This window comes from Chiloscyllium plagiosum, unplaced genomic scaffold (genome assembly GCF_037043375.1).
Source record: "Chiloscyllium plagiosum isolate Xiang-an unplaced genomic scaffold, Cpla_swu_hap1 HiC_scaffold_43, whole genome shotgun sequence".
In the NCBI taxonomy this organism is placed as follows: Eukaryota; Metazoa; Chordata; class Chondrichthyes; order Orectolobiformes; family Hemiscylliidae; genus Chiloscyllium; species Chiloscyllium plagiosum.
In genome coordinates this window covers 33348815-33373464 of record NW_028270181.1, presented here as the reverse complement: position 1 = coordinate 33373464, position 24650 = coordinate 33348815, and the positions used below count along the sequence as shown (strand labels likewise).

The following is a 24650-nucleotide window of genomic DNA, read 5'->3' as shown; positions in this document are numbered from 1 at the left end:
TCTATGCATTAGAGAAAGCATCATCAAAAAGAAAAATGGTACTAACGATGGAAAAGGGCATTCCTGACAGAAGAATTGAAGGAAGCATTCCTGACAGAAGGCTCAACAGGAGAAGACCCAGAACATTCTGGAAGACCCATAACCTGGCTGTAATTTTCCAGACAAAATTCTATATTTTTGTTATATGTGGGATTTGTACTTATTGGAACAGCATACAAGTAGAATCTTGTTATTTGAGAATACTTAGTTAGTTAGAAGGGATTTATTCTGTTTGTTAATAGTTTAGATAACTTTCTCACTGTTAGAGTTAGACAAAATAAATTGTTACTTGTTCATTTTAAAGTGAGTGTCAGGGATTTGTTTTACTTAACCACTAGAAGTTGCTGAAAAGCAGGTTATACCACTTTTCACATGCTTTTTACAGATTAAAAGGCAAGGTGCTCCTCTTTGGGTGCTTCAGTTTTATCACTTGGGGGTGGAGGGATTGTCATTCTCCATTTTATACCAATAACTATTTCTGAGTGTTGTTCAGCAACAGAACTCAATTGTCTTACTCTATCTCCTACATACCATCTTCGTCAAGGAGAGTGCTCGCATCCTTTTCAGTTTCCCATTTTCCAGTCACAAAACAATCCCGGATACTGTTCATCACCTGTGCAAACAAAACAAACGTTTCAGCAAAAGCACTTTTCAAAACAAACCTTTCGCCCTTCAATTGTAACTGCTGAAGCATCAACTCCTTTTGGAAAGAACAAGAATTTCAGCACTCTGCAAAAAACAGTGGGGACTAATTAGAGTGTGCTTTTAAAAGGTGAGTAAAGGCCCACCTCTTTACACTATCCTGTTGAGCCACCCAAGAATCTTGTATGTTTCAATAGGGCCATCTTAAATTCTTAAGCTCCGCACTACTCAAACTCTCCTTATAACAAAATCCTGGGATCAACCTCGCACACCTTCTCTGCACTGCCTCCAATGCCAGTATATCTTTTGTTAGATAAGAGGAACATAACAGTTCACAGTATTCCAACTATGATCGAACCAATGGCTTGTATAGTTTTAGCAAGATTTTTAATACTTCATTTCCTCCAAAATAAAGGTAAACTTGCCCGTTACTCACTTAACAGATGCTAGGCTTTTGTGATTTACATTTACACTTCCAAATTCTTCACTGCTGCAGCTTCTGTGGTCTTTCTCCATTTAAATTGTATTCCACTTCTCCATTCTTTCTGCCAAAATGCATGACCATCCATTCCCTAAGACATTATATTCCATTTGTCAAGTTTTGCCCATTCACCTTACTTGGCTACATCCCTCTGCAGAATCGCCATGTCACCCTCACCACTTGCCTTACCTCATGTTTGTGTAGACTATGATATATTCACTGTTCTCATCCAAGTCATTCATACCTTTTATGAATGTGGCCACAGGACTCATTTCTATCTCATTCTGACAGTTCCAAGTTGCCACCCTGAAAATGTCTCCTTATCATAATTCTGTTTTCTATTAGTTAGTCAATCCTCTAACCATATTCATACATGGCTTAAACACTATGTGGCCTTATCTTATAAAACAGTTTAACATGTGATACCTCATCAAATTCCTTCTGGAAATCCAAATACATTATATCCACTGCTTCTTCCCTCTTGTCTCGCTTGTTTCCTCCTCAGATAATTTTCAAATTTGTCAGGAACGATTTCCCCTTCATAAAGCCAGGCCAACTCTGGTTGATAAGCTATACATTTCTAAATATCCTGCTATTGTTTCCTTCGTAACACACTGACATTTTCCCAAAAGGACATTAAGCTAACTGGTCTATAAGGACTAGGAGAAAGTGAGGACCGCAGATGCTGGAGATCAGACTCAAAAAGCGTGGTGCTGAAAAAAAACACAGCGGGTCAGGCACCATCCAAGGAGCAGGAGAGTCTACGTTTCGGGCATAAGCCGTTCATCAGGAATGTGGCCTATAGGTAACTTTGTTTTCGTCTCCTCTTTTTGAATAAAGATATTACACTGGAGATTTTACAATCACCTGGCACTCTTCCTGAACTTCAAGATTCTTGAAAGATTATTACCAGTTCATCCATTATCTCTGCAGCTACTTCATTTAATATCCTTGGATGCATTCCATCACGTTCAAGGCATTTAATGATTTTTAGCAATTTTAGTTTCACTTGAGCATGTAACTTATAAAAAATGTTTCGCGATTTGCATATGAAAGAAGGGAAACTAACATGGTCATTCTAACAGACGAGAAACTTAACAAACAATTAAGGTATTTTTCAATGTATAATTTCAGTTACATCACACTGTGAACTTTTGCTATAAATTCTGCGTCTTACAATCTTATCCTTCACAACCACCTGATGAAGGAGCGGCACTCCGAAAGGTAGTGCTTCCAATTAAACCTGTTGGACTGTAACCTGGTGTTGTGTGATTTTTAACTTAGTTTCCCTAGTACTTTTTCCTCAAGTGATAGTTATTTATTTCATCTCCCGACCTTGCCCCTTGTTTATTTAGTAATTTTGATATGCTAATGTTGCAATGCACTGTGGAGACTGATGCAAAGTCTCAAATACAAGTTCAATTCCTCTGCAATTTCCTGGTTCTTTATTATTAATTTCCTAGCTTTGATCTTTAATGGCCCATGTTCACTTTAGTCTCTCTTTTCTTATATATTTAAAGAAGTTCTTACTGTTGTCTTATAATATTTACAAATTTACCCTTAAAGTTTGTTTTCTCCCTCATTCTTTTTGGTTGTCTTTTGTCAGTTATAAAAATTTTCCCAATCCTCAGGATTACCCTAATCTTTGCCAGATTGTCAAAGCTTTTCTTTTAAGAAAGCATCAAATTGGCTTTCCCAGTTAACCATAGTTGATTTATCCCGTTCCTAGAATTGCAGATTAACACAATTCCAGACATGCAACACAGATCCAAATAAATGCGAGATGATTCACTTTGGGAAGAATAACAGGAAGGCAGAAATACTGGATCAATGGAAAGATTCTTGGTAGTGTGGATGTGCAGAGACACCTTGGAGTCCACGTACATAGATCCCTGAAAGTTATCACCCAGGTTGATAGTGCTGTTAAGAAGGCATACAGTATGTTTGGTTTATTGGTAGAGTGATTGAGGTCCGGAGCCATAATGTCATGCTGCAACTATACAAAACGCTAGTGCAGCTCCACTTGGAATATTATGTATAGTCCTGGTCGCCCCATTACAGGAAGGATGTGGAAGCATTGGAAAAGGTGCAGAGGAGATTTACCACGATGTTGCCTGGTCTGGAGGGAAGGTCTTATGAGGAAAGGCTGAGAGACTTGGGTTTGTTCTCATTGGAAAGAAGGAGGCTAAGAGGGGATTTGATAGAGACATAGGATGATCAGAAGATTAGATAGGGTAGACAGTGAAAGTATTTTTCCTAGGATGATGACGCCAGCTTGTACGAGGGGGCATAGCTACAAATTGAGAGGTGATAGATTTAAGACAGATGTCAGAGGCAGGTCGTTTACTCAGAGAGTGGCAAGGACATGGAATGCCCTGCCTACCAATATAGTTAACTCAGCCACATTGGGAAGATTTAAACAATCCTTGGATAAGCACATGGATGATAATGGGATAGTGTTTGGGGGGGGGGGGGGGGGAGAATGGGCTTTGATCAGTTCACAGGTCAGCGCAACATTAAGGGCTAAAGGGCCTGTTCTGCGCTGTATTGTTCTATGTTCTATAATTCTTCTTTCTCAAGAGAACTCAGGATAATGTAAACTTCGGCTGACACATGACAGAATGCTTTCGAAATAGAGTTCCGCAATTCAATATGATCCTTCTATTAGAAAGAATTTTTAAATGATCCAGACTGTACTAAACATTCTAAATTAATTTAAAATAATCAGCCACATTTGCAGTGCGTTGTATTTAATCATGCCAGAAGCTACAATCAGAAACAGACAAGATCTAGTTTTGTAAAAGTAAAAAAATACATACATTTTACCCATTTTTCCAATAAGGTACAATCCTTAGCAGTATCCTGACAAATCAGAATCTATCTACCTAGGCTGAGAATTAAGACTACCCATTAACTGTTCTTGCTGCAACTCCATGACGAGAACGAGGGTAGGTCCGATCAAGGACAGTAGTGGGAGACTGTGCAATGACGAGAACGAGGGTAGGTCCGATCAAGGACAGTAGTGGGAGACTGTGTATTGAGTCGGAAGAGATAGGAGAGGTCTTGAACAAGTACTTCTCTTCAGTATTTACGAACGAGAGGGACCGTATTGTAGAAGGAGAGAGTGTGAAATGGACTGGTAAGCTAGAAGAGATACCTGTTAGGAAGGAAGATGTGTTGGACATTTTGAACAACTTGAGGATAGACAAGTGCCCCGGGCCTGACGGGATATATCCTAGGATTATGTGGGAAGCAAGAGAGGAAATTGCAGTACCGTTGGCAATGATCTTCTCGTCTTCACTGGCAACGGGGGTGGTACCAGGGGACTGGAGAGTAGCGAATGTTGTGCCCCTGTTCAAAAAAGGGAATAGGGATAACCCCGGGAATTACAGGCCTGTTAGTCTTATTGAATTCTTCCGAGGAGGTGACCAAGCATGTGGATGAGGGTAGAGCAGTGGATGTAGTGTACATTTGATAAGGTTCCCCATGGTAGGCTTATGCAGAAAGTCAGGAGGCATGGGATAGAGGGAAATTTGGCCAATTGGATAGAAAACTGGCTAACCGGTCGAAGGCAGAAAGTGGTGGTAGATGGTAAATATTCAGCCTGGAGCCCAGTTACAAGTGGAGTTCCGCAGGGATCAGTTCTGGGTCCTCTGCTGTTTGTAATTTTTATTAATGACTTAGATGAGGGAGTCGAAGGGTGGGTCAGTATATTTGCAGATGATACGAAGATAGGTGGAGTTGTGGACAGTGAGGAGGGCTGTTGTCGGCTGCAGAGGGACTTAGATATGATGCAGAGCTGGGCTGAGGAGTGGCAGATGGAGTTCAACCCTGCCAAGTGTGAGGTTGTCCATTTTGGAAGAACAAATAAGAATGCGGAATACAGGGTTAATAGTAGGGTTCTTAGTCAGGTGGAGGAACAGAGGGATCTTGGGGTCTATGTACATAGATCTTTGAAGGTTGCCACTCAGGTGGATAGAGTTTGTAAGAAGGCCTATGGAGTATTATCGTTCATTAGCAGAGGGATTGAATTCAAGAGTCGTGAAGTGATGTTGCAGCTGTACAGGACTTTGGTTAGGCCACAGTTGGAGTACTGTGTGCAGTTCTGGTCGCCTCACTTTAGGAAAGATGTGGAAGCTTTGGAGAGGGTGCAGAGAAGATTTACCAGGATGTTGCCTGGAATGGAGAGGAAGTCGTACGAGGATAGGTTGAGAGTTCTCGGCCTTTTCTCGTTGGAACGGCGGAGGATGAGGGGTGACTTGATAGAGGTTTATAAGATGATCAGAGGAATAGATAGAGTAGACAGTCAGAAACTTTTTCCCCGGGTACAACAGAGTGTTACAAGGGGACATAAATTTAAGGTGAAGGGTGGAAGGTATAGGGGAGATGTCAGGGGTGGGTTCTTTACCCAGAGAGTGGTGGGGGCATGGAATGCGCTGCCCGTGGGAGTGGTAGAGTCAGAATCATTGGCGACCTTTAAGCGGCATTTGGATAGGTACATGGATGGGTACTTAATCTAGGTTAGAAGTTCGGCACAACATCGTGGGCCGAAGGGCCTGTTCTGTGCTGTATTGTTCTATGTTCTATGTTCCATGCCAACGATGGCCAATGGAGACAATCAACAAACTCTTCTCATGTTATTTAAAATACTTTTTCCATCTTTTGCATCGAAGTTCTGATGAGTACAAGACAAATAGCTTCAAAATTTTGCTTCTTTTTTTTAGCAACATTTAGGTTTTGTACTAGCAATTATAAATAAAGTCTGCAATAGCTTTCATGGAATCATTGAATTCCTACAATGTGGAAACAGGCCATTTGGCCCAACTAGTCCACACCGACCCTCCGAAGAGTAACCCACCCAGACCCACTCCCCTACCCTATTACTGTACATTAACCCTAACTAATGCATCTAACTTACACATCCCTGAACACTATGGGCAATTTAGCATGGCCAATTTACCTAATCTTGACATCTTTGCATTATGGGAGGAAACCCACGCAGGCACGGGAAGAATATGCAAACACTACACAGACAGTCGCCGGAGGCTGGAATTGAACCTGGGTCCCTGGCGTTGTGAGACAGCAGTGCTAAACAGTGAGTCACCGTGCCGTCATTTTGAAATCATTTGAACCTGAAATGGATCTTGGAACGAATCAGGACTAGTAAACTTTAGATTAGTTCTCCAAATTCCAGTGTAATATATAATCATAAGATATATGACAATTACAAATTAAAGTGCATCCCAAAATCTTACAACTTCAGTGGGACCGGTTTCAAAGTTTAAAGTCTCAGTGTTCAATATGAACAAACATCAGTACGCCAATGAAACCTACTCCATTCTCAGGTCATACTTACATCAGATGGTAGAGCAATAAATCATCATGCCTGACATGCAAACAAGAGCAGTCTAGGAATCAACTCAAGGATCTCACAATCTGTATAGATAAGTATATGCACACTGAACTAATGAACAATCAGGGGTAGGCTTTTGAAAATCTAAATACGAATGCTAATGGAAAATTAGTGAATTACAAAGGACTGCAATAATTGCAAGGCACAGAATAAGTGAGGAGAAAGTGAGGTCTGCAGATGCTGGAGATCAGAGATGGAAATGTGTTGCTGGAAAAGCGCGGCAGGTCAGGCAGCATCTAGGGAACAGTAGAATCGACGTTTCGAGCATTAGCCCTTCTTCAGGAATGGGAGAAGGGCTAATGCCCGAAACATCGATTCTACTGTTCCCTAGATGCTGCCTGACCTGCTGCGCTTTTCCAGCGATACATTTCCATCACAGAATAAGTGAGAATAAGTGAGCTGAATGGTGAGATGGTATAAGCACTTTAGTTGAAAATATAACACAGTTCACTTAGAAAAAATGCCAAATGGCAGCATATTCTAAAAATGGGATAACTCTGTGGACTAAAAATTGGAGAAGGGAGTAGACAAATAAAGGGATTTAAAAGCTAAGTGCACAAGACAGCAGCAACTCACTGATCAGATTAGACATGAGGTTCAATGAAATGAAGTTTAAAACATAAAAAGTCTACACTCTTGCAGTGTGTACTGGTCAAGTTTGAGTAGGATTACTGTGCTCAGTATTAAGCTCAGACCCTTAGAAGGTTACCCTGGCCAGTGAGAAATCCTGTTTCAAGTCACCATGATCCAGTGTCAGGGGGCGATGAGATGTGATGATAAAATCAGTGAATAAGGATATTATGAAGGAGCTGGGATTACGACGTTTAAATTAATGAGAAACATGGCTGCAGTACAGGAGTGCAGAACGTTCTGAGAATTCAAGATTCAATGTGAACTTGAGTTAAGATACATGTAATGTTTATTATCAGCAGGTTTGGCAGCATCTGGAGAGAAACAGAGATAATATTATCAATCTCACTAGACTCTTCTTCAGAAACCAAGTCATATTCAACTTGAAACAGGAACTTGGTTTCTCTGTTGCTCGTCTGGCTGAGAATGGCTGAGTATTTCAAATGTTTTGCCTTGATGTCAGACTTCCAGCATCCAGAGTATTTTGCCTTTATTTGCACAATTGTCTTTTGCTCACAGTCTTACCTCTGCCAGGTCCCAGTCATGAGGGTTTTTCACATGAAATACTGAGGAGTCCAAACTATTGATGTTCTTTTTGGATTCTTTGTCAGGCCTGCTTACATGAAAGATACCTCCCAACGTATCATCACCTTCCTGATCCACCTCATCTTTTTCATTTACTAAAATGAAGATAGAAAAGGTCATTTAATTTCATTCAACATGTCCCTCAAAATGGCAGTGATAGAGACACTGTGTAACAAATTTATGATACACAGAACTAGGAGAAATCTGCTTAGCCCCTGAAGACTGTCTTGATACTCATTTGGATCATAGCAATTAAGTTTTCCAACTCTATTTATTTAGAGTGGTAACACAGAAATCTTGACACGTTGTATACAAACAGATGAATGAGGCCCTTCGAGATAGCTCCACCATTCAACAGGATCTGTTTATATTCCAAATTCCACATACCCATTTATTCCCAACAACACTTGATTCCCCTGCCTAACAAGAATCTATCCACCTGTCTTTAAAATATTTCATGACGCCACTGCCGGTGCCTTCTGAGGCAAAGTTCCAAAGTTTCTTAACTGTCAGAGTAAACTAACAGTAAATCGTGAAAGGGTAGCCCTTAATTTTAGGAATATCCCTAGTTCTACACTGACCCCCAAGAGGAAACACTTTTCCACGTTAACCTTGTAAAGGCCACTTTGAAGTTTATAAGATTCTACCAGATCACTTTTCACTCTAAGTGCTATCCAGCCAACCTATCCCAACAGTTGCAGGATTGAAGCCCACCTTTTACTTAGAAACACATGAAGTCAGCTATTACGAGGGGGCTTTAAATTAAGGGGTGGTATGTATAGGACAGATGTTAGGGGTAGATTCTTTACTCAGCGAGTCGTGAGTTCATGGAATGTCCTGCCAGTAGCAGTGGTGGACTCTCCCTCTTTATGGGTATTTAAACGGGCATTGGATAGGCATATGGAGGATAGTGGGCTAGTGTAGGTTAGGTGGGCTTGGATCGGCACAACATCGAGGGCCAAAGGGCCTGTACTGCGCTGAATTTTTCTATGTTCTAAGATATTTGGAAGTTAGTGTCCACGTCAAGTCGATGCAATACTAACCAAGCCAACTCCAATTCCTGTCAATTTCCAGGGCTGGCTAATCTGCTCACTTCAAGGACTGATGAATGCTGTACTGAAGTACATTCCCAACAGTTCAATTCAAGGGACTATATGAAATGAAGTCAGAGCTGTTCCACAGAGCAAGACTTTATCACACTACAGTCTCCTAATCAGAGGCTTCACTCAGGGGCCACAGAAGTTGAATTGTAGAAGTGTGTTAATTATGCTAAACCCTACATGACTATTCATATTTGAAATGAAAACAGCATAATTTCTCCAATGCTTCGAAACAAACTGTGACGAAAATGTGAAGTGTGATTAGAATAAGAGAGGGGTTAGAACAACTGGAGAAACAAAAGCATAATGGGAATATCACCATTACAGATAAATAATCCAGATGCACAGGTTAACTTTCTGGAGACATGGATTCAAATCCCACCACTGCAGCTGGTGGATCAATTTAAAACCATAAAATGTAGGGGCAGAAGTAGTCTATTCAGCTCATTGAAGTTGTTCTGCCATTCAATAATATCGCGGTTGATCTGATAATCCTCAACTCCAATGTTGTGCTTTTTCATCATAATATTCAATTACCTTACATTTTAAAAATATCTGTCTGTCTGTCTGTCTGTCTCACCCTTGAATATACTTAACCCAGCCTTGACAGATCTCTGCAGTAAAGAATTCCACAGATTTACTTCTCAGAAGAAATTCTTCCTTATCCACTGTCGAGAACAGGCCACCTCTTACCTTGATATTATGCCCTCTAATCCTGAACTCGCCCATAGAGGGGAACAAACAAACCCGAATTATTGAAATAATTATTTTTTAAAAAACTGAAATTGAAATCAAGTCTAATGATGGTGACAGCACCATTTTGTTGCAAAACCTGTCTGGCCCACTAATCCTCTTCTATCATGCTTACCTGATGATGAGGTATGGTAGTGGCATAGTGGTAATAACAATGGACAATTAATCTGGAATTTAGGCTTATGCTCTGGACATATGGATTCAAATCCAAGCATCGTAGAGGATTAAATTTGAATAAGAAGTTTGAAATTGAAAAAAGCTAACTTGATTGAGTTGATGTCTGCTAACAATGATGATTCAGGAAATCAGGTCACAATCATTTCATGCATGCTCAGGAACAGCCTGCTTTATAATTGTGAAATGTAAAGACTTCAATATCCACCACCAACAGCAAAATAGTAGCATCAGTACTGACAGAGCTGGCTGAATTCTAAAGGACATGGCTGCCAGACTGGTGTGCAACAAGTGGTGAGGGAAGCAACAAGAGAGAAAAACCTTTCTTGACACTATCCTCACCAATCTACAGGTACACCTGTCTATGTCATTAATAAGAGTGACTACTGAATTGCCCTCATGGAGATGACATGTCATCATCATTTTGAAAAAAATCTTCCACTTTGTTTTGTGTCTCAACCACTGAGCTAAATGGGATAAATTTTGGTGAATCCAGCAACCCAAAATTGGAAGCAATGAAGTGACTTGGACCATCAGAACTGTTCTCAACTAAAATCTGCAATCTCCTGATTCATCATGCCCACCCATTCTATTATGACCCTCAAGCTGAAAGACGAACCCTAGTTCAAAGAAGAGTATAGGAGGACGTGCAAACTAGCACCAAGCACATTAAAAACGAGATGTCAATTTGGTGAAGCCACAACACAGGAATACTTGCATGCCAAGCAGTGGAGAGAGTATGCAATAGATCATACAACAGACCTGCAGTCCTGCCACATCCAGCCATGGTGGAGGGTAATGGACAACTATCCCACCTTCAATGACGAGGAGCCAAACACAACAGTGCAAAGGTAAGTATGAAGAATTTGCACCAATCTTCAGCCAGAAGTGCCAAGTGGATGATCAATCTTAACTTTATCCTGAATTCCACAACATCACAAACACCAGTCTTCTAATAAATCGTTTCATATGATATCAACACAGCATTGAAGGTGACTGGCACAGAAGATTTGTTCTCCAGAACTTGAGCCCCAGTCAAGTTGTTCCTATAAAGCTACCACAGCAGGATCTATCTGACAATGTGAAAAATTGCCCAAATATGTCCTTTCGACAAAAACAGGACAAATCCAACTAGCCATTAATCACTTGCCTATTCCTCTCTTCTTGATTATCAGTTAAGTGATGGAAGAGCTCACTGACAGTGCAGTCAAGCAGCATTTGCAGAGGAATAACCTGCTCAATGACACCTAGTTTGAGTTTCACCAGGGCCAGTGTTCCTGACCTCATCACAGCCTGGTTCAAACATGGAGAAAAGAACTGAATTCCAGAGGTGAGGAGAGACAGAAAGCCCCTGCCATCAAGACTATATTTAACTAAATATGGCATCAAGGAGCCCAAGAAAACTGGAATCAATGGTCATCGAGGGCAAACTTCCACCTGATGGAGTCATATGACTGCAGTTGTTGGCAGTTAATCATCTGAGCTTCTGGATACCTTCGCAGGAATTCCTCAGGGTACTGTCGTTGGCCAAACTAGCTGTAGCTGCTTCATCAATTACTTTAGCGCCATAGTCGTCTTCTTCAGGAGTCAAGGTCAGAAATGGCGATGTTCACTGACACATGCACAATACTCAGCAATATTTGCGATTCTCAGATACCAAGGCAGTCCACGTCCATATGCGGCAAAGCTGGACCACATTTGTCTGATAAGACTTCACCTGATGAAGGGGCTACTCTCCAAAAGCTTGCGATTTCAAATGAACCTGTTGGACTATAACCTGGTGTCACGTGATTTCTGACTTGGTCTGATAAGGGGCAAATACAAAGTCCCAGGTCATAGCCATCTCCAAAGGAAAATCTAAGCAGTGCCCCTTGACAATGGATGGCATTTTCATTGCTTAATTCCCCACTGCTATATTTGATAAAGTCAAATCAGGGCAGGACTTATTCACTTAATGGTAATGTCCTGGGTTGTGTTACCAAACAAAGAAACCTTAGAGTGTAGGTTTGTTGAAAATGGAGTTGCAGGTAGACTGGGTAGTGAAGGAGGCATTTGGTACACTTTATTGGTACACACTGGTGGACACTGGTACAATTAGAACATGTAAAAGGCATCTGGATGGGTACATGAATAGGAAGAGTTCAGGGGATATGGGCCAAACGCAACAAGATTAATTCAGGATATCTGGTCAGCATGGACAAATTGAACCAAAGGGTCTGTTTCCGTACTCTACTACACTATGACTCTATCGGAATCCTGGGAATGATCATTAAGCAGAAACTGCGCCCAGTCTTTTAAATAATGCAACAAATAACACACCACCCATCTCAATAAAGTCTGTTTACCATCAACATGGCACAGGTTAGGGGCATGATAGATTATTCTCCGTTTGCCCACAAGAGTACTACTCCAGCAACACTAAAAAAGTTCAGCAGTAAAGAAGATAATGCAGTGTTTGCTTGGCACTCAGTCCAACATTTCAATACTCTAGCTGGATTCTGCACAGTAAATTAGAGAGGTCTGCAATCTTCCCTATTTTAATACTGCAATCCCAGGTCTGGTACCCACTTTAGTGTCAGCTCCAAATTTGAAACCAGTGGACTAATATTACTTGCCAAAAGTATCCAGGGACTGGATATATGGCTGTACTAATCACGGGACAATTCAATAAATCTGTCAATATGTGGGTGAATGAACATTAGCTATTCCAGGTTAGATTGGAAACACAGTAAGTTCTGGAGGATAGCAAATGTGGTTCCCTTGTTCAAAAAGGGGAGTAGGGATAGCCCTAGTAACTATAGGCCGGTGAGTCTCACTTCTGTTGTGGGCAAAGTCTTAGAGAGAATTGTAAGGGATAGGATTTATGCACATCTGGATAGGAATAATGTGATCAAGGATAGTCAGCATGGTTTTGTGAAGGGCAGGTCGTGCCTCACAAACCTTATTGAATTCTTGGAAAGGTGACGAAGGAGGTTGATGAGGGGAAAGCGGTAGATGTGGTATATATGGATTTTAGTAAGGCGTTTGATAAGGTTCCCCATGGTAGGCTACTGCAGAAAATACGGAGATATGGCATTGAGGGTGAGTTGGAGGTTTGGATTAGGAATTGGCTGGATGGAAGAAGACAGAGGGTAGTAGTTGATGGCAAAGTTTCTTCATGGAGTGCCGTCACTAGCGGTGTTCCGCAAGGATCTGTTTTGGGACCATTGCTGTTTGTCATTTTTATAAATGACCTGGAAGAGGGGTTAGAAGGTTGGGTGAGCAAGTTTGCGGATGATACGAAAGTCGGAGGAGTTGTTGACAGTGAGGAAGCATGTGGCAGGTTACAGCAGGATATAGAGAAGCTGCAGAGCTGGGCAGAAAGGTGGCAGATGGAATTCAATGTAGCTAAGTGCGAGGTGATTCACTTTGGGAAGAATAACAAAAAGATGGGGTACTGGGCTAATGGTCGGATACTTGGTAGTGTGGATGAGCAGAGGGATCTTGGTGTCCATGTACACAGATCTCTGAAAGTTGCCACCCAGGTAAATAGTGCGGTGAGGAAGGCATATGGCGTACTGGCTTTTATTGGTAGAGGAATTGAGTTCCGGAGTCCTGAGGTCATGATGCAGTTGTATAAGACTCTGGTACGGCCGCATCTGGAATATTGTGTGCAGTTTTGGTCGCCATACTATAGGAAGGATGTGGAGGCATTGGAACGGGTGCAGAGGAGGTTTACCAGGATGTTGCCTGGTATGGAAGGAAAATCGTATGAGGAAAGACTGAGGCACTTGGGGCTGTTTTCACTAGAGAAAAGAAGGTTTAGGGGTGACTTGATTGAGGTGTACAAGATGATTAGGGGGTTAGATAGGGTCGACAGTATGAACCTTTTCCCGCGTATTGAGTCGGGTATTACAAGGGGGCATAGCTTTAAATTAAGGGGGGGTAGATATAGGACTGATGTTAGGGGTAGGTTCTTCACTCAGCGAGTCGTTAGTTCATGGAATGCCCTGCCAGTAACAGTGGTGGACTCTCCCTCTTTATGGGCATTTAAGAGGGCATTGGATAGGTATATGGAGGATAGTGGGTTAGTGTAGTTTAGGTGGGCTTGGATCGGCGCAACATCGAGGGCCCAAGGGCCTGTACTGCGCTGTATTCTTCTATGTTCTATGTTCTATGTTCATAGAGAAGGATACCCGGCTAGCAGATTCGAACCTCACCTTTTAACAAAACACTCTCATTATGCACCTGCTGGCAACAAATACAGCCACTGGACAAACAAATTAGGGTAGAGTTCTTATAACATAGTGGCAGTGTCGCACCTACTCCAGAGGTGTATAACAACACCTCTGAAAATGTTGATGAAATTATGTAAATATTTGGGGTAAAAATTTCAGGAAATAGATGAAAGTGCCAACCAGTTTTTTTTCTTCAGAACAGTCAACAGAGATTTGATGGTCAGAATAGCCATAGTCTACAATGTATAGAATCACAAATTTACTGCACATAGCTGGCTATTACACTCATCATTTCCATGCTGACCAAAAAAAAAACTACACAACCTAATCTCACTTTCAAGCTCTTGACTTCAAGTCTTATATATTACTGACATGATTCCAAGTGATAGGTACTGGTTAAATGAACCAGAATTTATACCTCCAATACCCTTTCAGACAGAGAGTTCCTTCTTGATGAAAGGATTTCATCAAGATATTCCCTCTAAGGCTCCTGTCATGACTTCAAACCTATATCTCCTAGTTATTTTCTGTAGCAGAGGTCAATATGTCCTTACTCATTGTCCAGGTATCTCAAGTTTATACACTTCAATTAAATAACCCCTCAGCATTTCCTGTGCCAAGAAAACAATCCAAGTTTATTCCATATTTTCCTCATGATTAAATTTCTCTCACCCTAGGAAAAGGCTGAGATGCACCTGTCAAAGTGCACAAGATTATGACAGGCATGAACAACGTGATTAGGAAGTAGTTATTTCTCTTAGATGAAGGTTCAATAACTAGGGGACATGCACTCCAAGGTGTCTCTGTTCCCTGACACTTAGAGTAATAGAAATGTACAGCATGAAAACAGACCCTCCAGACCAACTTGTCCATGCCAACAGATATCCTAAATTAATCTAATCCTATTTGCCAGCATTTGGCCCACATCCCTCTGAACCGTTTCTATTCACATACCCATCCAGATGGCTTTTAAATGTTGTAATTATACCAGCCTCCACCACCTCCTCCGGCAGCTCATTCCATACACATACTAACCTGTGTGAGAAAAAGTTGCAGCTTAGTTCCCTTTTACATCTTTCCTCCTCATCTTAAACCTAGGCCCTCTAGGTTTGGACTCCCCTACCCCAGGGAAACGACCTTGGCTGTTCACACTATTCATGCCCCTCTTGACTTTATAAACCTCTATCGGGTCACCCTTCAGCCTCTGATGCTCCATGGAAAACAGCCCCAGCCTATGCAGCCTCTCCATATAGCTCAAAACCTCCAATCCTGGCAACATCCTTGTAAATCTTTTCTGAACCCTTTCAAATTTCACAACATCCTTCCTATAGCACGGAGACCAGAATTGCATGCAGTATTCCAAAAGTAGCTTAACCAATGTTATGTACAGCCAGAACATGATCTCCCATCTCCTATACTTTACACACTGACCAATAAAGGCATGTATACCAAATGCTTTCCTCACTATCTTATCTTCCTGTGATTACACTTTCAAGGAACTATGAATCTGCACTGCAAGGTCTCTTTGTTCAGCAACACTCCCAGGTCTATTCCCTTGATCTGTAGTCCTCCTTATAAACAGCACTTCACATTTCTCCACAATAAATTCCATGTGCCCCTTTTCTGTCCACCTGACCAGTCCATTCATACTATACAGTTTCTTCCTCACAAAAGCAAAGTAGTCAATAATGATCCCTGGGGAATTCCCTTGGAAACAGCTTTCCTAATTAAAAACCCTAGCATTATTCTTTGCCTCCTATCAGTGAGACAATTTTGCAAATTTACCATATCCCCTTTTTGACAATGCATTTTAACTGTTCTGAGCAGTTGGTCACACTATGTTTCCATACCTGCTCCATAGACCAGTTTCTGAAGGTTCAGAGCTGCCTGTTGCTTTAAGAAGACATTAGCTGCTCGCTGAGCCAGTCCTTCTTTCCACTTTAATGATCCTTCAGAAATAAGAAAACAAATATATTAATAGAAAATAAATATACTACATTAACCAGAAACATAAATAGAAAATGTTTGAAACTGATAGAATGATACAGGGAGCAAAAATGACTAAGATGTTATATAGAGTTGGTTGGAGGAAAAAGAAAAAAAATGGAATTGTCACAGTAACATTCATTTACATACTATTCTTCAATGACACAAAGGAGCAAACCAATTTCTATTTGAGCAAAATCTTTATAATACTGGACCCCAAGCTGATTCACAGCAGCTTCAGAAAAAAATGACAGGCAGCACTGTTATTCAGTGAAATGCACTGCTGCCTCAGCGACAGGGACCAGGGTTTGATTCCAGTCTTGAGTGATTGTGTGGAGTTTTCATGTTCTTCCAGTGTCTGCAAAGGTTTCTTCCAGGTGTTCCAGTTTCCTCCCACAGTCCAAAGATCTGCAGGCTAGGTGGATTAGCTACGGGGTTTGGTCATGTGGAGAGCGTGGGTGCTGGGTCTTAATGGAATGCTTTTTGGAGGGTCAGTGTAGACACAATGGGCTGAATGGTCACTTTCCTCACTGTAGGGATTCTATAATTCTATGACGCTACAATATAGTAGATGACATTAGAGTAAATGAGCAAAAACTTGGTCAGAGGTAGGCTTAAAAGAAATAAAGTGACTCAAAGAGAATTAGGGTGGGAGCTGAAGCCATAGCCAGTCATTGTGGAGTGATTAATCCAGCATTAAAAGAGCGCAGAGAGGGTTGGAGGCTGGAGGAGGTTTCAAAGATGGGGAGGCGTCAGTCATGCATGAATTTGAAAACACAACATAGCACTTCACTTCACCACTTTAGTAGAAGCTCTTTCTAGGAGATAGCAGAAATGAACACCACCAGTTCCCACCCCAACACAAAGAATCGGTGGAACCCATATCCCTAAATGATAGCAGTGCCTTCAAGGTCAAAGCAGCCATTTAACGCTCTAATTGACTATTCATGTAATCACACCAATTAAATATGCAAATTAGCCAAAATATATACTTCATGTTTCATTCAACAACTGGTACATTAAATACCTCTTTCTCCCTTAATCACACTAGAATGATGCCGAATTGAGGTCTTACTAACTTCCTACTGGGCACCTGCAGTACTTATCTTCCACTTAGTAAACAAGGTAAAATGACCAATGTGGGGGTGGGGGGAAATTCCCAACGCCACTCGTTGAATCAATTGCATCTTTTTCAGGTTCTTGATTGTTCTAGTTGACTGCAGGCTTCACCACAGGAACACAGATTCCTGATCACACAGCAACCTACTCCAAAGAAATCCAAGTGGAGAGGGGGAAAAAAGTATTGAGCTAATGAACAAATAACTTTTTTTAACGTGCACCATATTAGAATTAGAAAAGTTCTACAGTACAGGAGGCCACTTGACCCACCAAACCTGCACCGGTTCCCAAAAGCTAGTCTCATTTTCTAACCCTATCTGTGTAGCCCTCTAAATTCACCACTCTCAAATATATATCCATCTCTTTTTTACCCAAGTTGACCTTAGTAAGTTCACCATTTTAAACTTGGAAATGCAAGGGTCTCGTCTTTCAAACAGAAGTTCAGTTACCATGGTGTAGATTTCTAAAATGTGTTCAGAGATAAGCCTACTGAAAGAATGTCTATTTTTGATTCACAACCGATCAACTTACAAAATCTGTCAAGTGATGAGCAACTTTGAAACTTCATGTCTTAATCCATTACAAAGCAGAGGTTGACCCCCTTCTGATAATTAAAATCGAACTACCTCAGGGGAGCACCTCAGCTTAACCTGATGAAGTGCCACAGGTGGTATAACCTATCTTTCACCCACAATCCGTTATAAAGTGATGGATAAATGAAATGAAATGAAATCTTTTCACTCACTCTACAATTAACAATTTATTTATCTAATTTCAATGGTGAACAAATTAACAGAATTCTTAAACAACTGAACAATTATTCGCTAACTACTCCTTAACTAATTAAATTCTCTTGGTATGCTGTTTCAATAACACAGGACCCACTTATAGAAATCCAATTAATAAGAACAATAAATTAAAACTTAGTTTCTCAAAGTTCACATGGATCCTCCGGAATGTTCTGCTGTCCTCTCCAGCCTTTCTTCGCCGTCTCTCATGCTGTCTTCCTCTGTCCAAAACACCTTCTCAGATTTCTGAGGTCAAGAATATTTGCTAAATGGGCCTTGTACCTTTTTAGATATAATAGTGTTTTTTTAAAGAAGGCAGAGATTTCTTGTAAGAAACCAATATTTCTTTCTCAGACGATACTTGGCTCTCACCCTTTCTTCAGACAGCAGTTGGCTCTCCCCGTTCTTCCTGAGTAAACCTTATGCGCAAAGGTGAAGTCTTAGTAAAGATCGGGCACTATCTTACTTTCTAGCCATAACTAGGCTGTGCACTCTCCTGCAGCTCCTCGACTTCTTTTGGAATTTCCTTCACCACCTCAACTAATTCCACTGGTTTGGCCTCTTTTACCACATCCTCTGTCCCATCACCTTTCTTCAACCACCAGCACTGTGACTTTAAGTGTCTCACCTTATTATAGTGAAAACACACATCCTTTTCCCCAGTGCCTTTCTTAAACCACTTATGATTTTGTGTGTCATACCCTAATACTGTGAAAACACCTGAGGCCTTTCACCTCCTGTTCACCTTCATGAGTTTCTTTTTTCTCATGTGGTAGACTATTTCCAGTGTGATCTACTTCTTGTTTTTCAGTGAAGGATCTCCCTCTTTCCCAATTTCGATCCCTCACAGAATGAAATTGCTGTCGGAAGCTAAATTTCAATTTATGCACTAATGCATATTCATCTGCCATCTCTACAGCTGTTTTCACTGTTTGAACTTTGTTCCTCAATATGAGTTCTTATCGTTTCTGGAAGTGAGTTCTTAAACTCCTCCAGCATCCTCATACATCGTCTATCTTTAAAGCTCTCATCCATCTATCGAAGTTGCTACATTTAATTCTTTCAAACTCAACTTAAGTCTGACCTGATTCTTTCTTTATGTTTCTGAACTGTTGCCTATATGCTTCTGGTACTAATTCATAGGCACTCAAATAGCTTTTTTGACACCTTCATGATCTCTTTGACTCCCCATCTAACAGCGCTGCAAACATCTCACTAACTCGGCTTACCACCTTGATCTGAATTAACATTACCCACAGTCTCAGGCCAATTCATCTCCCTTGCCGGTTTCTCAAAAGAAATGAAAAAGGCTTCCACATTTTAGTAATGTTTGGACATATTTGTACATATCACTACCAGGCTATTCGCTACGATGGGTTTGCTCATCATCACCCTCCTGTGCTTTTACTTGTCAGTTGAAGTTTTTTTGCTTGAAGTTCTAACTTCATCTTTTCCAACTCAAACATTCTGGCCTTTCTTCTGCTGGGGCTTTCCTCTCTTCTTTTTCCTCTACTTTTAACTGTAATTCAAACTCTCTCACCTTCTTTTCATTCTCTAACTCCAATTGTCTCATTTGCAATCTAATTCTTTCTAACTCCACCATGTGAGACTATTACTCTGATATACCAAACTGCTTGGCTAACTCCATTACAATTTCAGTTTTCTATTATCCCTAGTTTAACCCAATTTTAACCTGTTTGCTAATTCTAAAAGTATATCATTCCTCTGTCTTTCTAAACTTTCTTGGCAAAGTTGGGAAGCATCTTCAAATCCCATAACTACTTTAGCAATGTTCAGAGCCATTTCCCTCACTTTCAATTTAACCAACCACAAGTAACCGATATTAAACAGATTTTTCCACTTCCCACTTACGGTTTATTAAAAATCTAGTCCTCAAGACTGTTTAAATCTGCTGGGACCTTTCATACCTCAAATCCGTTCAAATCTATCCAGATTCCAGACGCAAACTTGAGTGGACTTTCCAACCTGATCTTACACAGAGGAATGTTAAATCTCTCTCCATCTATCGCGCAGATTATCACTCCCTCTGGTAATATTTCAGGCAGAGGGCAAATACTTTCATCACTTACTATTAGAAACTGGCTAGCTCCCGTTTCTCTCGATATTTTAACTTCCTTCCCTTCTCCCCCTTAACTTCTGATAGTGGGGTAAAAACAATGACTGCAGATGCTGGAAACCAGATTCTGGATTAGTGGTGCTGGAAGAGCACAGCAATTCAGGCAGCATCCGAGGACAGGCAAAATCGACGTTTCAGGCAAAAGCCCTTCATCAGGAGGATCTTGTTACCACACAGTTCAGAAAAATTCCAGAGTATTTTTCTGTTAACTCCTCAGTTCCCTGGTTTTCCTTTGGCTTCTCCACTACAAGGGGCATCACTCCCCCTTTGATCCTGCTAGGCTATTTCCAAGAACGAACTGTATTCCTGGAATAGACACTCTTTCCCACTGTCAGATAAAGACAAAACTAAAACTCCAGATAAAAGGAGGAAAACACACAAAAGTTAAAAGTCTCTAACTACAGAGAAAGACTTGGAAAAGTTAATTCTGGTAGAGAGAAGAAAATAAAACTATAAAATAGGTTGCAGAAAGAGAAATCTGAACCTTCCTGAAAAACCACAGGAAAAAACATGTTATGATTTACAAGACAGTGGAGAGAGAACTTAAGAAAAGGATCATGTAGCAACTTGTAAACAAAGAAAAAAATCACTTGTCAAAACTCCCCTGCCCGAGGGAAATAAATCTCTGTAAGGTCACCCCTCAACCTCCTAAGATCCAGTGAAAAATGCCCCAGCCAATCTTTATAATTCAAACCTTCCATTCCCAGAAACATCCTGGTAAAATCTTTTCTGAATCTTCTGGGGCAGGACAGTGGTTAGCACTGCTGCCTCACAGCACCAGGGACTTGCACTCTCGATTTACTATCTATGTGGAGTTTGCACATTCGCTGTGTCTGCATGGGTTTTCTCCGGATGCTCGGGTTTCTGCCCACAGTTCAAAGATGTGCAAGTTTGGTGGACTGACCACGCTAAATTGCCTATATAGTGTCCAGGGGCGTGTAGATTGGGTGGATTATCCATGAGAAATGCAGTGTTACAGGGAAAGTGTAAGGCGTTGTTCTGGATGGGATGCCTTTGTAGTTTCAGTGTGGACTTGATGGGCCAAATGGTCAGCTTCCAGTCTGTAGGGAATAATATCCTTCTAACAGCAGGACAAACAGAACTACACACTGTACTCCAGAAGAGGCCTCACCAATATCCTGTAAAGCCTCAGCATAATGTCCCAACTGCGAGACTCAAAGGTCTGACCATTGAAGGTATGCTAAACACCTTAACTACCCTGTCTACATGTGACAGGAATTTCAAAGAATTATGTACCTGAACCAATAGGTCTCTCCGTTCTATAACCCAGGGCCCTACCATGAACTGTGTAAGTCCTGCTCTTGTTTTCTTTAATCAAAATACAATACCTTGCAGTTATCCAAATTAAACTCCATCTGCCACTCCTCAGCCCAATTGATCAGGATCTTTTTGTAACCCGAGATAACCTTCTTCACTGTCCACAATTACAATTTTGGTGTCATCCACAAACTTACTAACCAAGACTCCTACATGCTCTTCCAAATCTTTCACATAAATGACAAGAGTGGACCCAGCACTGATCGCTAGGAACACCACTGGTCACAGGCCTCCGATCCAAAAGAAAACCTCCACCACCACTTTGTGTCTCTCCTGCCAATGCAATTTTGCATCCAATTGGCTCTCCTTGAATCCCATGTGATCTAATTTTACTAATTAGAACCTTGTCAAAGGCTTTACGAAAATCCAAGGAAACAACACCTATCGCTCTGCAATCATCAATCATTTTGGTTACTTCACTAAGAAACTCAATCAGGTTTGAGAGACATAATTTCCTTTGCATAAAGTCATGCTGACTATCCTCAACCAGTCATAGAGATGTTCAGCACGGAAACAGACCCTTCGGTCCAACTCGCCCATGCCAACCAGATTCCCAACCCAATCTAGTCCCACCTGCCAGCACCCAGCCCATATCCCCCTTCCAAGCCCTTCCTATTCATATAACCATCCAGATGCCTTTTACATGTTGCAATTTTACTCACCTCCACCACTTCCTCTGGCAGCTCATTCCGTACATGTACCACCCTCTGCATGTAAAAGTTGCCCTTTAGGTCTCTTTTATATCTTTCCCCTCTCACCCTAAACCCTCTAGTTGTGGATTCTCTCACCCCAGGGAAAAGACTTTGTCTATTTATCCTATCCAAGCTCTTCATGATTTTGTAAACCTCTATAAAGTCACCCCTCAGCCTCCAATGCTCCAGGGAAAACAGCCCTCGTATATTCAACCTCTCCCGATAGTTCAAATTGTCCAACCCTGGCAACATCCTTGTAAATCTCTTCTGAACCATTTCAAGTTTCACAACATCCTTTCAATATGAAGGAGACCAGAATTACATGCAGTATTCAAAAACTGGCCTAACTAACGTCCTGTATGGCCACAACATGACCTCCCAACTCCTGTACTCAATACTCTGACCAATAAAGGAAAGCATACCAAATGCCTTCAATATTCTATCTACCTGTGACTCCACTTTCATGGAGCTATGAACCTGCACTCCAAGGTCTCTTTGTTCAGTAACACTCCCTAGAATCTTACCATTAAGTGTAGAAGTCCTGCTAAGATTTGCTATCCCAAAATGCAGCACCTCACATTTATCTAAATTAAACTCCATCGGCACTTCTCAGCCCATTGGCCCATCTGATCAAGATCCTGTTGTAATCTGAGGTAACCTTCTTCATTGTCCACTGCATCTCCAATTCTGGCGTCATCTGCAAACTTACTAACTGTATGTCTTATGCTCGCATCCAAATCATTTATATTAAATGATGAAAAGCAATGGACCAGCACCGATCCTTGTGGCACTCCACTGGCCACAAGCCTCCAGTCTGAAAAACAACCCTCCACCGCTATCCTAAATCTTCTACCTTTGAGCCAGTTCTGTATCCAAATGGCTAGTTCTCCCTGTATTCCATGAGGTCTAACCTTGCTAATCAGTTTCCCATGGGGAACCTTGTCGAACACCTTACTTAAGTCCATGTAGATCACATCTACTGCTCTGCCCTCATCAATCCTCTTTGTTATTTCCTCAAAAAACTCAAAATTTGTGAGACATGATTTCCTACATACAAAGCCATGCTGACTATCCCTAATCAGTCCTTGCCTTTCCAAATACACTTGCATCATGTCCCTCAGGATTCCCTCCAACAACTTGCCCACCACCGACATCAGGCTCACTGGTTTATAATTCCCTGGCTGGTCCTTACCACTTTTCTTATACAGTGGCACCACGTTAGCCAACCTCCAGTCTTCTGGCACCTCACCTGTGACTATCGATGATAAAATATCTCAGTAAGAGGCCCAGCAATCATTTCTCTAGCTTTGCACAGAGTTCTAGGGTACACCTGATCACGTCCTGGGGATTTATCCACTTTTATGAGCTTCAAGACATCCAATAGTTCCTTTTCTGTATTATGGGCATTTTTCAAGATGTCACGATCAATTTCTCGACATTCTATATATTCCATGTCCTTTTCCAAAGTAAATACTGGTGTAAAATACTCACTTAGTATCTCCCCCATCTCCTGCAGCTCTCTACAAAGGCTGGCTTGCTGATTTTTGAGGTGCCCTATTCTCCCCCTAGTTACCCTTTTGTCCTTAATGTATGTGTAAAAACCCCTTGGGTTCTCCTTAACTCTATTTCCCCCTTGCCTCACCGAATACATGTAAATCCTATCTTTCAGAATCACCTCCAACAATTTACTCACCAACAGTGTCTATAGTTCCCAGGCTTCTCCTTAACATCTTCTTAAATAAAGGTACAGTAATAGCCATCCTCTCCAGCAGCTCACCAGGGGCTCTAGATGATACAAACATTCCTGCCAGGGGCCCAACAAATTCTACCTCAACTTCCCACAACATCTTGGGATACATTGATCAGGTCCCAAAGATTTATCACCCTCCAGCAGTCATATGAACAGTCTTCAAAGCATCAATATTTATTTCCTCACTACCCCAAAATTCTCTAGCCTCCATTTCTATCCCTGCAGTAAAAACTGACACAAAATATTCACTTATCCCATAGTGTGACATTCACTACATAGACAACACCTACAATTTTTAAGGGACCTTATTCTGTTGTGATTCTGTTCGCTGAGCTGGGAATTTGTCTTGCAAACGTTTTGTCCCCTGTCTAGGTGACATCCTCAGTGCTTGGGAGCCTCCTGTGAAGCGCTTCTGTGATGTTTCCTCCGGCATTTATAGTGGCCTGTCCCTGCCGCTTCCGGTTGTCAGTTCCAGCTGTCCGCTGTAGTGGCCGGTATATTGGGTCCAGGTCGATGTGTTTGTTGGTAGAGTCTGTGGATGAGTGCCATGGCTCTAGGAATTCCCTGGCTGTTCTCTGTTTGGCTTGCCCTATAATGGTAGTGTTGTCCCAGTCGAATTCATGTTGTTTATCATCTGCGTGTGTGGCTACTAAGGATAGCTGGCCGTGTCGTTTCGTGGCTAGTTAGTGTTAATGGATACGGATTGTTAGCTGTCTTCCTGTTTGTCCTATGTAGTGTTTTGTGCAGTCCTTGCATGGGATTTTGTACACTACATTGGTTTTGCTCATGTTGGGTATCGGGTCCTT

General features: G+C 41.4%; 1 protein-coding gene across 2 annotated transcripts in view; it reads right to left on the bottom strand.

Moving 5' to 3' along the window:
* bms1 (BMS1 ribosome biogenesis factor) overlaps positions 1-24650 on the bottom strand; it is a 123141-nt gene that overhangs the window by 52273 nt on the left and 46218 nt on the right. For both annotated transcript variants that reach the window (XM_087982292.1, XM_043678628.2), the window contains 3 exons: positions 15885-15983; positions 7731-7885; positions 571-652 (listed from right to left, as the gene is read on the bottom strand). In XM_087982292.1, the coding sequence (XP_087838418.1) occupies positions 571-652; positions 7731-7885; positions 15885-15983 (336 nt within the window). The remainder of the gene's footprint in view (positions 1-570; positions 653-7730; positions 7886-15884; positions 15984-24650) is intronic.